This window comes from Varroa destructor, unplaced genomic scaffold (assembly GCF_002443255.2).
Source record: "Varroa destructor unplaced genomic scaffold, Vdes_3.0 BEIS01000006.1, whole genome shotgun sequence".
NCBI lineage: Eukaryota > Metazoa > Arthropoda > Arachnida > Mesostigmata > Varroidae > Varroa > Varroa destructor.
The window spans coordinates 11012019-11028148 of NW_019211459.1; the positions used below are offsets into that span (position 1 = coordinate 11012019).

The 16130-nt window shown below is 41.0% G+C and overlaps 1 protein-coding gene and 1 long non-coding RNA gene across 7 annotated transcripts; one reads left to right on the plus strand and one right to left on the minus strand.

Annotated features, from left to right (window-relative positions):
* Positions 1-114: 114 nt before the first annotated feature.
* LOC111252769 (uncharacterized) lies at positions 115-12240 on the minus strand. 4 transcript variants are annotated; one of them, XM_086973849.1, is made up of 4 exons: positions 12106-12240; positions 10282-10337; positions 7000-7109; positions 115-6295 (listed from the first exon to the last, which is right to left on the minus strand). In XM_086973849.1, the coding sequence occupies exon 4, from the start codon at positions 3577-3579 to the stop codon at positions 2494-2496; it is 1086 nt and encodes a 361-aa protein (XP_086829975.1). In that variant the 5' UTR covers positions 3580-6295; positions 7000-7109; positions 10282-10337; positions 12106-12240; the 3' UTR covers positions 115-2493. The 4 variants fall into 4 exon arrangements, with proteins under 4 accessions (XP_086829975.1, XP_022666910.1, XP_086829974.1 ...); XM_022811175.2 differs by having other exon boundaries at positions 8967-10337; XM_086973848.1 differs by having other exon boundaries at positions 115-7109; positions 8967-10337.
* Positions 12198-16062, plus strand: LOC147754846 (uncharacterized). Of its 3 annotated transcripts, none has more exons than XR_015316264.1 (4): positions 12198-13375; positions 14840-14922; positions 15417-15559; positions 15906-16062. It is a non-coding gene; the product is annotated as an uncharacterized LOC147754846 (long non-coding RNA). The 3 variants fall into 3 exon arrangements; XR_015316265.1 differs by having other exon boundaries at positions 15417-15517; positions 15819-16062; XR_015316266.1 differs by having other exon boundaries at positions 15417-15517.
* Positions 16063-16130: the final 68 nt, after the last annotated feature.

Genomic DNA, 16130 nt, shown 5'->3' on the forward strand with positions numbered 1-16130 from the left:
ATTTAGCAGTATTTTCAATAGGTTCTCAGAATGATTAAATATTAATTAATAAATAATATCATTAAAATAAGGTTAGCAGTGGAAATTAACATTCCGATGGATATTCGTTCTTCGAACGTCTGGTGAAGAAAAATATCGAAGATCCAAAGAGTCGGTTGAAGCGTAGTTCATGTTCTGTATGTAATTTACAGTTCAACTTAGCACATGAAACTGGATTACACAATAGTCCAGTATTTTGGTGAACACGAACGGCTTCAGTTACTATGTGAACTGGATACCCTGATTTAGCGGCGGAGTGCTTTCATTCTTCATCCCCCTTTTCTTGTACTACGTACAATTGCTAAAGAAGACCATGCGTTTTTATATTGGATAACTAATCAAAAAAAGGGTTGAATTATTAAACAAATAATTCATTAATGTTTTATTGTTTTCGACACACTGGGTTGTTTTGCGACGATACAATAATTCTAGTTATTTGTCTTCATTAGCGTCAATCGATTTACTATCCTTTCGTTGTATTATATATATTGCTTCCACCGACCTTCATTTTTAATACACTTATTTTAAATAAAATACTATAAATGTTCCATAGTATAAGCTATAAATAAGCATAAAGATTTTTTACTTCAGCAATTTCTCTGCACAGTGCTCTCTAATGCTTGTGCTTTCGTTCGTCATGGTTTAACGTCTGAATTTCTACAAGCTGCAGTTGCGGGATAACGTTAGATAAACACAGACGAGAGTCACAGTTGTCAAAACAGGACTTCGGCGAAGTTTCGTTTCTGAAATGTTCCTGTCCTGCACTGTTTGTCGCGGTCATTCGTACGTATCTTACACTGGCGAGCTTTGCTGGTGGCTGGAACCTGAGTATACAGTTAACCGAAATCAACCAAGCTGCTGGGCGTAATGATATAAGGTGGTGTTACCTGCACATCTATAAGCAATTAACGTGATGCTCGGTACTACGTTGTACTCGAGAGGCCGTCACTGTGCCGACGAAGAATAATTCCAACAGCGATGAAGAGTTGACAAAAAGTAGATTGGCCAGACTACAACAGTTACAAAAGAAGACGTTTGTTTCACGATTATGCAGCACTTTTCGAATGAACCTGTTTTATTTAATGCGCTCCCGTGGCAAATTCTCACAACTTTTTCTAAGCGAAAGAAGAAAAAAGGATTGCAACCAGCTGAGTTCTACAATACCTATATTTTAGCATCTAAACGATCTAGTAGGAAATAGTGTAGCTAAAGTAGGACATGATGGTTGTATCTGGTATTTTAAAATATAGCGAGGGAATATTATACAAATGCAAGCGGGCACCTGTACAGATAAAAATTTCAAGTTTTTGGAATTGCGCTCTTGATTATCCAAATACTAGGTGAGGGCTTGCTAATCAAATATTGAATAGATCAACCTAAGTGAAACATAGATTGGAACGAGGACTTTTATAGATGAAATTTTTCCCGCTCCTTGCTTGTTTTACGGGCTCATATCAAGACCTAAACGACATTATCAAGGAAAACAGAACAGTATGGCCCGCGTGAGTGGTGACGGTATCGTGTCGTTGTGCACACATACATTTATGACTAAATTATTTTCATTTAAATTATTATACTTGCATTCTTACTTTAAGCGCAGTTACTTAATTGTATGCTGACAAACGTGACCCAACAATCGAATAGCTAGAAAAAGCATCGCTGCTAGCGAGTACCTGAAAACTAGCCGACTGGCCGGTTTTAGCCGTGCTAAGCTTGTCCGTTAGCCTTTACTAGTCCCGTCCAATCATTCTATAGCTTCGGGGGTTCCCTTGTTTGGTCTTATTTCGTTAGGTAATAAAAATTTATATCTCATGTTGTTATGTATTGGGGCATCGCTGATGCAATATTGTCGTTAAAAGAATAACACTTGTACCGGAAGCTAGAGGCGTGTGCTAACACCTAACCAAATGAAAAATTTCGAATTTAAGGCATCTGGCTGTTGACTGTTCGTCTCGAGCCTCAGGTATTATTAACGTTTTCGTAATATCTGTAACAGCTAGGAAAGTTAACGAGGCGTCAGACTGTCGTCAGCTTCTGTGAATTACGTTAAACGCATGCGCAAAGTCGTGGAAGTAATCCATCAAATCAACACCTTCAGAGTTCTTTGCCTGAAAGCTATGTGAACATCATGGTTAAGGAACGGACACAGAAACTTCCTCACTGCACAAATTTGATCCGCATATTGACTTTTTTCAATTGAAACAAAACATCTGCTGAATTTCAGAAGAAGATCGGAGTAAATTTGGAAGAGGCCGTGTTAATGGAAACTTTTTGGTGGACTGGCATTTACGGCCTGAAACCTTTAATGGGTTCGTTGTTGGACTGCTGGGAATTTTTTGTTCGAAAACTGCTTTTTGCGAATCCAAGCAGCCTTCAGATAACTAATAGAGACGATTTGTACCCGTTAATCTCACGCTAAAGTTTTGCCAACGTCTATATAGGTACGTTTTATAATTATCGTGCCTTCAACTTCTGCTTATTAGCCTGATGTCTGAAAGCAGTATCTTTTGTTTCAAACTTTGCAACAGCTTCTTCGAGCAGATTGGCCAACTCGATAAGCAAACTTCGGTGTTCTTCTTGTGCATCAGTCGAACGCTTTTTCCTACCCTGGTAAATGGCTCCTTGAGCCCCAGCAACGTACATACTGTTCGTCATTAGTGTCGCTGTTACGGGCATCAAGAACGAGGATACCGCCAAAGGTGCGAGTATTAGTAAAAGCAAAGGTAGAAGATAATCGTAATCTTTTTTGTGGTGATACTTATGGTCATAATATTTGTGATGGTCGTAATCCCAGTCATGGTCCCAGTGGTCATCCCGTCGGTCCGAGTGAAGACTATCGACTTCATGCGATTCATAGTCATAATCGTGCCGGCGGTTCTTCTCCCCTAGATTGTCGAATTTATCTTTCTTTTTCGTCGTGGGCGCGTAATAGTAACTATTTCGAGTCGATTCCTGGGCGTAGTAGGGGTCTGATGATGCCCCATTAGTTGGCTGCTTGGCTCGCCGCGGTGTCCGGTAAGTGTGATGCATGACAATATCGACAACACGCGGTCCATTCTCTGGCGGCGTCACCATCGATTTCACCGGCTGGGTATAGTACTCGTTGGTGTAATCGCGGACGCGCGCATTTTCAAAGTTTGCTATATTTGTTATCGCCGATGTCAGTTCCTGGTAATAATTTGAGCTGGGTACAAAGTATTTAGTTGTTTCCGGTAGGCGTACGGAGTTGGATTCTTTTTCGAATGCAGCGCCGCTGCTTCCGACAGAAAACGCATGGGGAGAGCTAGTACGCTCGGATCTAACGGTGGCTGCAGCTTTCTCTGCCGTAGGTTTCACAGTCATCATACTTGTCGGCAACACCGGAAACGACCACGATGTCACTTTCCCTTTGGTCCAATAGTTTTTTTTGAATGACACATTCTCATTATCCACCGCACGGCTTTGCATCTGCGATGTGGCATTCTTCCCCGTACCCGCATCAACGAACGTTGTCGTCACGGTGACCAGTACGAACGCTCTCGGTAACTCGAACAGCCGCATGTTGTTAGCTGAGGCGGCACCACGGCCAACTCTAGTCTTCGAATGCGTTCACAAGTGAACGCGGATCGCTGCTGTTCTCTATGTCGCTAGCTTATATTGTAATTGGCATTCCAGGAGCTGTCGTCGAGCATTCACAGCAAACACACAGTTAGTTCCTTGAGCAAGAAACTCGAGCGGCAACACACGTCGAAGCGTCTTTCCTGTTCTTACTTTAATTTAGTTTTGTGACATGTACGTTTGTAGCTTCTGGCTCGCCAAAGTCGTTATGTTGCAGCTCTGCCGGCGACCATGTTAGTTTGAGCCCAGACTCCGTGAGCATGCAAGTTTTGATGTTCAGCCGGGGAGGGCTTAGGAAGCCAAGCGACAAGGCATCACGCTTGACAGCCCTAAGCCATCGCTAACTAAAAGATTCTGCTTTCGGCAGCGTCTTCGTTCCCTCTTATGGACCCATAGATTTGACGGCAACTGTGAAAGGGAGTGTTGAAATCCTGCGAGCGTCGCCGTTTCCTTCTGACAAGGGCACATTTGTAGAGATTTGCTTATGTTAGACAGTTCAGCCTCCTGAATCGTGGTCATCTAGTAGTAGAAACTGGTCGAAGGGCGGAAGTTCTGATACAGAGTAAAATATCGCGAATGAGTAGTAAAGTTTTGAGAATTTTCTTATGTCATCTGCTTTTCGAATTCAACCGTCAACCGTTCATTCTCTAAAAAGCATGGTTACCTGCAGAGCTTGCGTCATAATGCTTCTTGCAACTATAATATAACATGGTTCTCTTCGGCTGAATCTCATAAACCATTTTGAAAGTATAGAATCAGTAACGGAATCGTTTACTCCTAAAAGCTTCGTGTTGTACGTCCAGTATATACGTATCACCTGTATACGGCTATAGCCACGTTTTAAATTTATTTTCATGTGATATCGTATAGTTTCTGGAAACAATTGTAGCTCTATTTTGGGTTCGGTACCGGATAGCATTGTAGAGTCTATGTAGGTACGTGATTCACATCAGCAAGTTTCCATATAATAAATGTGACGTAAAATGAACAACATGAGGACTCAATCGACATGCAAGAGAGTCGAGTAACTCAAAAAAACAAGCTGCGTTTAAGCGGACATATGTTCTTTTTTTAATTGTTAACCGAATCCTTTACGTTAAATAAGTTTAATCTTCCTGTATAAGTGGCCGCTTACTAGGGAAGTATCTTAGTGATTTTAAGCATTCTACAGTACACACATTGCCAGTAAGTTAAATATCATTAAGTGAAACATTCAGTGATAGTCGGCTCATCCAATGGAACGCCGGCCTTTTTCGCTTGCCCGGGTTTACGCGCAATTTCAATATACACATGGAAATCACTTTCAGTCAATAATATAAATACAGTATGAAAAATATAAAAAAAAAAACCTTCATATATTTATTTCCATTTATGAACAAAATACTCATCTGCATCAACATTTTATCTGTTACGATTAACTATCTCTTAAGTATAGTTATAGTAAATTATATTACTGGTTCTCATGATGGCTCTTTTTACTGAAATATTCTGGTAAATTCTAATTATTATGCTTGTATAATACATTCATAATGACCCTGTCTGAAAAACTTATACGTGTCTTGCACCCGTAATGTTTCTTTTTCTCCATTTCATGTAGTACAAAAATGTAATATTTGTGTTCGGTATTAGGTGACGTTTTAACGTCAGAAAACCTGAAGCAGCGAGTGGTCAACAATATCCCATCTAAAAAAGATAACATGAAATAACCTTTCCTGTGGTTAGCCCCGGGATATTACTGAGTCTTTCTCCGATTATGCTGTTCTCAGCTAAAGCTTTCAGCCACCATCACAAAAACCAGTTCAATGAACCGTGCCTAGACTTTGTGTTCCATCAATATATGTATATATACATGTGTGTGTGTGGGTTTATCTGTCTACTCTTTCAAGTTACATCGGCTGAATGGACTTGCAGATCATATGTCACAAGATGGGCAAATGGGGATGGCGAATGCCGCTAGTATGGGTTGATGAGATCTGCTATCAGATGACATATCGGGGCATGTCGGGCACAAAAAGTTAGATTTTGTCTCGTCACGTTATCTCCGCGAATTTCCATGAAGCGACAGTGCACAGTAGCATCGATTCGTCTTTATAACAATCAGCATTCCTTTATTTTTTATGCCTATTCTCTGGGCTCCTCTGGCTCCTGCCCATCTACTCGACAAGTATTTGTGCGTAATCGCTGGGAACGGCAGGGGAACGTCGACGCGCGTTCAACTCTGCTGTCAACCAACAGCGGTTATTGGGACACATTTGTGATATCTAACCATCACTAGTACAGCAAACAATATGTTGAAATCAAACAAACCAAGCTGATTCAGCATAAAATGAACATCTGGCCATTGAGTTGTTAGTCTTTCGGTAAAAGCAGCCGTCGAAGTTCCGACGATAGTCGCTCTGCGGAATGTTATTAGTGTGCTGTTGTCGTTGCCGCCGCTAGAAATAACACTGCTACGAAAACATAGCTCAGCGTTCCGCCTCAAAAGATAACTTCAAAAGAGTCCAAGGGAATCCGGACTACTCTCTGGTACATATGATACTGCGCATGCGCATGGGTGCATGAGCAGGCGCGTGCACCCAAGTAGGAGTCAACCGCAGCGAAATTCGATCGCTTGCAAAGGGCGATGATGAAAATGGCCGCAAGAGTAAACGAAAATATGCTGTCAAAAATACGACACAAACGAAACTTTCCACGGTGATTTTTTCAGAAAATGTTTATTATTATCGAATAATATTACCTGCTCAGGGCATCGTTTCCCGCTAAAACTTAAAACAAAAATAAAATGGAAACCATTTAGTGAAATATATTAGGTCGTGCTTGCGATGCAACTCGATAACCACAGCCGTCCCTGTTGGATGTGAAAAAGTTTAAAGCTATTCTATTTATCGAGCCAAGTGGGAAAAATATGACCTTTTATTCAGTTTACATATGGTCATATGCCGACTAATATTCATGCTGCATATATATAGCGCAAGCATCAGGACTCCTCGCGGAGACTCTCACGATTTCGAACTCGATAATTAGTGATCTGGCAGTTGACATTAAGGATAGATATTTTTGCTAAGAATATGTCGAAGCAAGCTAAATTTGTTGATACCAAAAACCCGCAATAGGACAAGAGAGGTTCGATAAATAGTGAGGAAGTTCTTAAACGTCGTCAAGCCCCCCTCCCCCTCTAAAATCCTAGGCGATACCCTTCTAATCAACAACTCAGTGGGGCCATTCTCTATTCTTTTCTGGCAAGACGTCAACGTCGCCGACGGGTCTTTGGCTAACCAAGTGTGTTAGACTGTATTTTATAGACAAATTTTTTTTATGTAAGCAGCATTGTAAAGCGGGTTTATTGAGCTTCTATGATATTACCTTTTATATAACGCACCTTGCGAAGACATCACGTGTTTACGAGGGGTGCAGCCCAGCGCACCCTGGTGACAGAACGCAAGAGATGTATCGGAGCCCAGGACGAACGCATGCTAAATGCGGAGAAGTGTATTTTAATTTAACGGTGTGCGAGTAATTCTCAAGGAGCATTTTAAGGCATATAAAAACTATCGAATATATAATGTTATACTATGCGCCTTGGAGCGTCTTGGAGGGTTTACCTCTTCAGCCTAAAATGTACGCATAAAACTTCATTGCCTCCAAATGCCATAAGCGACGCTCTACACCTGCAGGTCACATTACGTTCCACAGTCTCTTTTTTGGTTATGTAGTCAATTTTATTCTACTGTGTTCTCATCTTCTGAAAGAACTGATGAAAACCGCGAAAACGACCATATCACAGCAAGGCAATACATATATATATATAAAGGATCGATCCTCGGTATGAACTAAAGAAAGCATAGGTTTGCCGTCGGTTTCCTCGAGTGCTCTTTGCCTAGCTCAGTTTTTATCACGCGAAGACAATAGCGTCATGAGCACCGAGGGCGGAGAAATCATTAGTGAAAGGGTAGTTTCAAGCAGGAACGGGCAAGATCAACGTTCTAAGCATAGCAAACTTTGTTTGGACTGGAATATCTTATGATATTCCAGTCCAAACTATATAGATGACTTGGGCGGGGATGACCTGGTCAGAAGCCACTAATGTACGAATCCCCTTAGTACAAATCGCTGATGTAGACGCAGGTTCCTAGCTAAACGGTAGCGCTAGTGTTGACAATAAACGTGTGGGTAGCCGAAGTCGATAGTGACACGTAGGGATGGTCTCACGAGAGACGCTGATTTGTGAACCTTCTGGTACAACGTCTCACAGTCTAAAACAACGGTTAGATTAGGCAGGTTATACGAAATCACATGGATTGCAACAGAAGTAATTGCAATCTTATTACTTTGTAACAGCATCAAGTACCCCATACAAGAGAATCTACTGTTACGGAAGTTCTACACAAACGCCTGCTACAAAGGCGTGTTTGCCGCCGTAGAACAGGCGTCCTATTTTGCCATTCCTGGTAATGCTAAGCGCACCTGTATTTCCTAATGATTCCACACAATGATGGCCCCAGGAATAATGCACTCACAGAAACAGTTTCAAAGAGGGCCGTCTCGAAGTTACAATTTGCTTGACGATAAAGTAAAGCAAGCACTTAAGCAGTGCACGGTCGATGTAAATTATATTTCAAAAAATCGCCTTTTTCGAGTTGCAACACTCGTTTAAATACATTGTTTAGGTACAAATCGCTTAATAACTGCCCCTGTATAATTTTTATACACGTCAAATAATACAAGACCGGCTATCAAATTTTTTACGAACAACTGCGTCCTGTAGAAAGCCATGTAGTAATCTAGTTCTAAGTTCTAAACATACGATTCTGGCAGCTCGTAATCGAGTGAGGTCATTTTTCAGATGTGCGATTCCATGCTCCCAACGGACCTTGTTACGCTCGTATATTCACGCTGAATCATATCCGAACTCATCGAAGCTGCTCTTAACGCGACTGGATACAAACAGGTGAATGATGATGCGTTCAACCGTCAACATAACCTCCAGCAATTTAGCAAAAGAACAATCGCTGCGTGATAAAAATAAAATGAGCCTATGATTGCTCCTGTATCAGACACTGAGGTCAAGCAAGCATCCAGGAAGACTAACTCGTTTCTCAGGTCAGATATTTCTCAACAAATGTGCCATCGAATATTCGTTTCAGAAATGGAATGTTTTTATAGTACGACGAAGACGTTCACATGTGCCTTCGACAAACTTCGACCATTGCAGTAACATAGCAACAAAAATGCCCGCTGCATTGGCACGGTACTATGTAATCTGATAGAAAATGCCATTGGTAAAATTCAACAAACAAAACTAACAAAGCAAGTTACGCAATAACACTTACACGTTCCTTCCTCGGCTTCGACTGAGACAGTTGATATTCTGGATTTTAACTCTCAACGTTTAGCTTCACAAATGAAATTCTACATTATCCAGTTGCTAAATAAGAGTATCTGCCTACACACATGTGGTCGGTTTATCTTGGGAGACTTGCGTATGATTGACAAGGACAGCTTCTACAGAGGCGTAGTACTGATTCCTCACATAACCTCCTTTTCGATAACAGTTCGTAAACTCTTCTAGCCCAGCACAGAACAACTATTCAAACATTTTTCATTGTGACCCCGCATATTACCGGGTAACTTTTTATTAGCCATACATATGACCAATTTAAATCTATCGCCAACTTGTAATTGTAGCAAAGTACTATGTCGTATTCTTGCTATCTATATCTGGCTTGCGGCGCTCCTCCCTTTGCCAAAGTGCCTGTAGCGACTAAGACTGAAATGGTATTCTCTGTATATCTGATAGAGAGGGTTGTAATAAAAAATTGTTTTCTCTTCTATGTTGCCACGAGCCGCTATGGGACGAGGCCGTTTTCAATACATGTCGATTGTTAGCTCTAAAGCTAACGTATAAAAGAGATAGCAGTTACAGCGGTCGGTTACAGGTTCAACTCTGCCTAGAGTCAATCTTTTCCTAGAACTAGTAGTTCGTTTGTGCAACGAATACAGAATTACTGTAAAGGTTTCTTTTGCTCACAGCGGATTCTCAACCTCTGCTGTGTATTAGATCACCTAGATCATACCTGGGAAATATTAGTACGAGAATCATGCAGGCTAAGCCTACTGAGCTCTTTTTAATCTCCCGCTAAAACCCGCAAAAGGCAGCCATACCTTGCGAAGTGCCAATCCCAATGTGAAGTGTTAAATATCATGTTTCTTTCCATCGGTTTTTAGCTATGTGGTTCGTGGGCTTTGCTGGACTTATATAGTCTTTTCTTCAACAGACTTACGAAACAACATGGTAACTATAGGCCATAATAGCCATCTGTCAATGCTAATTTTATGAAGCAATGACTGGGCATTGTTTCTATGGCAACGCGCAGTACGAGTGTGCATAGCCACCCAGACCACGTCGCTCTCGAGGCTGTGAGAATGGCACGGAATTGCATTAATCACTGATTAACATGAATAACGTACTATAACTCATGCGGAACAACCGAATAGTTCGAAATACTAAAGCTTTGGATTACATATATAATATAATGATCTGAAACTGTAAGGACGGAGTAGATAGTGTCTGAAAATTTTGAAGGCAGTTTCACACTATGTCTACTTCACTCCTTTATTCAACACTATGATCGAACGAATCCAAACCGGTTCAGCCGAATCGCTCATCCGCCCATCGCATTAACGCTTGCCAAAGACGTTGTCTGCAATGGACAAAAACAATATTTCTAGCAGTGAGTACCGACTTCAATTGTGCTTATATTATTAACATCAAATTTAAGCACTAGGGTACCTACTGAAGATCCGGTCTGTCGACTTGAAGAGGGGTAGAGTATTCTGCGCGAATGTAACAAAAACTACTAATAAAAGGAATTATTATATAAAGCTGTTAACAAAGAGGCTGCCAATTGTAAGTGAAAACATAGTATATTATAAGACTCATTTACTCCTATTGCAGGGCTAGACGGTGGCCTCATGGTTTGCACTAAGGAAACAGCTGAACTTTTCTTAAAGGTAAACGTTCTACTACCTATCCATTTGCCTACGTCATTCAGTAACGCGCTCACTGCAATGAACCCAATAAAATATCGACGACGCTGACGTGCAGTAACCGAATTTTGCAAAGTAGTTTCGGCCGGCAGTCCTGAAATACAGACTGCCCAGTATACGTATGCGAACGCTCGCTGCTTTACCATGAGCAGTTCACATTCAGGGGTAGAGGGTCCTACACCCTTCAACTTTTGGAAACTTAGCTGGACGGGGCATGCCTTTATGTTATTTGTTATCGGGTCTTAAAGTCACTTACTTGTTGTTTGTAACACTTCTGGTAGCAAAAGTTATTCTAAAAGTAACTTGTTGAAAATGGACATAAAATTGGTTCTATTGATAACTGTTTATATACACAAACCCTCCTTTTGTGTATGCGCTGATAGCCTTAATAGTTGTTACTCACACTGTTCGGAACTTTCATAAAGAAGTTTTTCAGACAAGAATATATATAATACGAACGATTTTTGTGATTATGCTCCGCCGTTGTGAACGTCTTTACAGAGAGTTGATGGAGTACACGACAAGTTTCCTTTGCGGAACTGGTACTATTTAGTGTAGCGTTCTTTTTCTATGTAGCAGTGTTACCATCGGTACTGAACCTATAAAGCTGCTCAGACGTCAATGCTAAAAGTACTCGTCTAATAAATAGGGATCATATTCATTCAATCGCCTCCATGTGCTTTTTAAAATACGGGTCCAATCGTTGCAACAATAGATACATTTAATCTCTATAAGAGTCTATCTGAAGTTGCTATAAAAAATATCATGCTTTAATATTAGAAAAGCGAAAAAAGTTTGTAAGTAATTGTTATTGGAATTAGCATGAAATAGAACAGGCCTTTGTTGCTATGGCACAACGATTGGTAGCCACATCTTGCAGATGCTGATGGAATATCGTATGATCATTTTTGCGTACCAGTTATTGCACTGCTACACATATGACCGTCGTGATGCCCCATCAGCATCAGCACGGTCATCTTTAGCGGCAGTAGTCGCCAACTCTGGCCCATTATCACTAGCAGTACGGCTGTTATATTTCTTTCTTATCCTCTGTGGTATGGCTCCAAAACCCAGCAACTACTTCAACAACAATTTAACGGCAATCCCTCGTTAGATCGTCGAGATCAGCGTCTTTTATAGCATTCTTCAAAAATGACAGACATTTGTATGAACGTTACACTACGTTACTACATAGAAGATATCGTTATTAAAAGATGGTAGATAACGACGTAACTCAGGGGAAAAAACGGTACATAAAATACATAGCGAACTTATAGGGCGCAACAGCGCCAAATAGCGCTGAAAATGGAAAAGAACGCCACAAAGATGTGGCCGAGCGTCCAACCACCTCGGAACAGTAAAAGCCGTCGTTTAGCATTCACTCTTGCACTGCTCTTTACTTCCGGTGGTAATTCTGCCTACCATCGGTGTGGTGGGCGTCGACAACGGGAACAACGACCAGGCAAAAGTTCACAATCGAAGCGCGGCCGATCCGCTCAGTCGGATGGTCGGTTAGTCAGACCTAGAGCAGCAACCCTAGCGATGCTGCAGTGCAGGATTTAGCCCTCGTCATAATCTTGTCCATATTTACCTGCCTTGAATAGATTCTCCGGCTAGAGACGACTACCTTTCTACTGCTGCTAATGTCGTCGTTGTTGTTGTTCCTGATGTAGAATGGCGACATATGTGACAGTGTGTGCGCCATGTCTCGTGCTGATTGTTAGTAAGCATTCGTCGATGGATTCGTGGCTGCTTCGTTTCATCGTTTGTTGAAAACGTCACGAATGAGCGCGATAACTATGTGCCAATGGGTAAAGAAGCGAAAAATTGATGCAGAGAACGTGCACGCTTGCACAAACACATGTTAGGTGAAGCAGCAGCAGAAGCCGTGGTCACAAATGTATCAACTGATCCCCATGGTGATCATCTTGCTGCGACTAACGCCTTTTCCCGCCAAGTTTTTAGGTCAGGGGCAGATAAGCGGCGAGGCGGTGCTACGCAGTAATCTTTTTCAGCGAGAAATGAGATGGCAAGCGAAACGTCGAACAACAGGTTCTACTCGGTAGAAGCATCTTGTCAGTCTGTTGCTGGTAAAATCGCGTTTTTCAGAAGCGATTTCGTGCCCGTGTAGTTGCTGTTCTGCCAAGAAAGTAGCTAGCGTCAGTGTTTCTCAGTTACAGCAATAGTAGTTGCGGTGTCGGCAACAGAAGCGGAAGAAGATCGACTTTGTTCATGTATGTCAATGAAGAATTGATGGAGCCCGTTTTACGTCGCCCGCCGTTTCCTTATGGCATTCAAAGACGTAAAATCAGATTTTCCGTTACGTTATCGAACGTACCAGCGATGCAGTACCATAACGACATGAAGAGGTGCCAAGTTCGACCACAAGGGCGCGGGAGGCCAAAAACAAAAAAAAAATTCTTAGAAAAACCTTCCAAGTCATTAAATAAATAGTATACTTTATTACAAGATGTCAAACTGACACTTCGACAACGGCCCGTGGCTACAGGGCAAACAATATATAATGGTGTTTTACTAATCGCACAAACTTATATTGAGGGTAGGCATTGGTAGGCTGGCTAAGAAGAACTACTGCTGGATTGACATCGTACGTGCGTCTGGTAAATGACGTGACCCCCGGTTCGGTTCGATTCGAGACAATGCTCAAACGGAACAAAACAAACGCCTTCAGGTGCAACTTTTAACACTGTATTTACCCGATTCGTACCGATATAACTTATTTAATAAATCCGTGGACTAGCATAGTACAAGTAACGTGCAAAATAGGAGCATGGAAGTAACAGCTCGTACCCTTGCTGACACAGTATTATAAGAGCAAAAATACACTATCTCTCTCTGAAGATAAATAGAATGTCTCTTCGTTTCATTGAGCCTATCACTGATAATTCACACAAAATCAGGCTAGAATCTAGTATATTTTTTCCGCCGCCACTGCAAAGATGGGTCTAGGAGAACACATACCTGAAAAATGAAACGACAATGTAACAATAACCGTGTGATTTGTGATTTTCTTTTGAAATTTGAAAAATCGCGCTGTGACTAAAGGCTGCTCAAGTAGCTTATTTTATTTCAGCAAAATGTGGAAGAGCAATCAGACTTTCGATGAGTAGAATTCTGGAACGAATTACTCGGTTGACTCCATTGTCTCGGTATCGAATAGGCAACTGTGAAGAACTCGTATTTGGTATCGCTTCCGTTGTTACGGGCATTGTGTTTGAAGAAACGCTCTGACACCTACGGACAACAGCTCTTGTAGCAGAAAATGTTTCTAGCGAATCGATGTTCCTTGTGGGTCACAGTGATTCGCGAGTAATTCGTTAGGTGGCACTTCTCCAGAGCAGTTATAACATTTTTGTTATCTTCAGACCTATTTACAGGCATATATATATATAGCGTTGACTGACTCCAAACTAACTGTATGTGCGTATTTTGTGTGCCGCATGCACTTTAGTCAACGGAAGACTTGCCTAAAGTATACGATCGCCTTATACACATGGTTTAATCGCTACCAAGGAGGACCAGAGATAGACCAAGCAAGAGGATGGTATCGCCCTGAAAAGAGTTTCTATAAAGTTCCCTTTACCGCCTTATTACTTACCGCATTATTCCGCTTAAGATACTTTTTGATAGATTTACCGAGTATTTTGTATGCTTTTGGGGACGTTTGAATTTCTTATCTTTCACGTTACCCTTTATGACCACGTCTGTTATGAGCGCATAAGCAGAATCTCCCAATACCAACCTGGCGGTGTGCAAGATTGGTAGCCTGCAGCGACGAGTAGCCGGATGCATTATCTATCTATCGCTAAACGATCTGATACACTCCATAGCTTAACCTTAACGGTGCTGATTATAATCCTTTGTTTGCCAGAGAATGTCTGTGGAGACGCAATAAATTGATTCGTTTGATTCATTGAGAGCACAGCTACAAAAAAGAAATGTGATATTAACAAAAAGAAGAGGAACAGTAAAGATAGCGAAATTCTAGTCTTTGCTAGAAAGTATTCTGCAGATTGCATATAACTAGACACACCACGAAAAAGCTCCTGAAAACTTTTTTTTACTTCGATGCAACATAAAAGCATTTCTTTGGCAAAATACTTATGAAATTTAATCATATGAATTGATTTCCCAGGCGGCAGAGCAACTCCAGTCTTGAAATCTATGAAACCAAAGCAGATCGCATGCCAAATACGAAAATACGAAGCTTTATCTAAGGCAAGTAGAAAAAATCGACACCGACGCGCTTACAACAGTCTTATATTTTCTTCAAGCTCTTAAAAAGTCCTCTTGGACGTATCTTACAAATACAAAAACAGTTTATTGAGGTAAGCATGACAACCGGTTCATATTAAAAACCTCTTTGTCAAGAGATCCTCCAAAAGAAAGTTATTTATTCTTCTAAGCTATATCTGTGAGGCAAGGGAATCACCCGCTGGGTGATTCCCTTTCCTAGTAATAACGATCGTACTCAATTAGATCATAGAAATCTGCGCAAAGTAACCCAGCCGCTCTCTTGTTTTAATTTTTGAAGCCTCAGCACGTAGAATTTCTTGAGTGCACGTATGGGTACCCATTTTGCCAACGATATTTAAGTAGTTTTGTTGCTCCACTCAGGCCGATGGAAGAAGAACGTAGCCGAACCTCTATTTTATTTCTAATAAAATTTTTCTCTATTTTCATTTCTGTGCCAAAATTGTGATTAATTTCAGAACAACTATCTGGCGGCGTTAAAACTGACAGAGAAGTCGATGAATATGTTCGAATAAAGAAACATGTTTCAACTACACGATAAATGCGATCAATTCTCTGGGTAACGTCATCAATTGTCTCTCGATTCACGGCAGATGTGGGGGTACGAGACGCAGTCAGGTGGCTTTTACTCTAAAAAAAAAATGGAAATAAGCTAAGCAGTGGCAGATGATTTTTTTTTTAATGTTTTTGTTTGTAGTAAGTGATTTCGTTTTTGGTGATTGCGAACAAGGAGAAACCGACTACAGTCTCAATCATTTCTAACTTTAAGGGGCTCTATTTTTGTCATAAAATTTGAGGTAGCTGACACCTCAAGCTCGCTATTTTTAAAGAAACATCTTTCCTTGTGCCTCTGTTTTTAGACGGCCGCTAATAACACCGCCTCGTTAAGTGAAGCAGAATTTCCTCGACAACCGTAGAAAGTTTAAATTTTACTTTTTTATTTACAGGGTGGTCAAAAATTCCTTAAACTTTTTATCCAGTCGTCACGAAAAGGACAGTTTATGCCGTGTCGAATAAACCTACAGAGAACCCGTATTTAGACAAAACATCTAATTTAGTAAATAAATATATTGTTTGTTGGAAATTCCAGTAACTAAAGAGAAAGAGGTGGTCATAGCACGCGCTGAAAGAATTTAATCAAGTCAGGTAGACTGTTTTTCTTAGAAATTTTT

Excerpts from the sequence above, each read along its gene's own strand:
- LOC111252769 (XM_086973849.1), bottom strand. The coding sequence starts at position 3,579 with ATGCGGCTGTTCGAGTTACCGAGAGCGTTCGTACTGGTCACCGTGACG.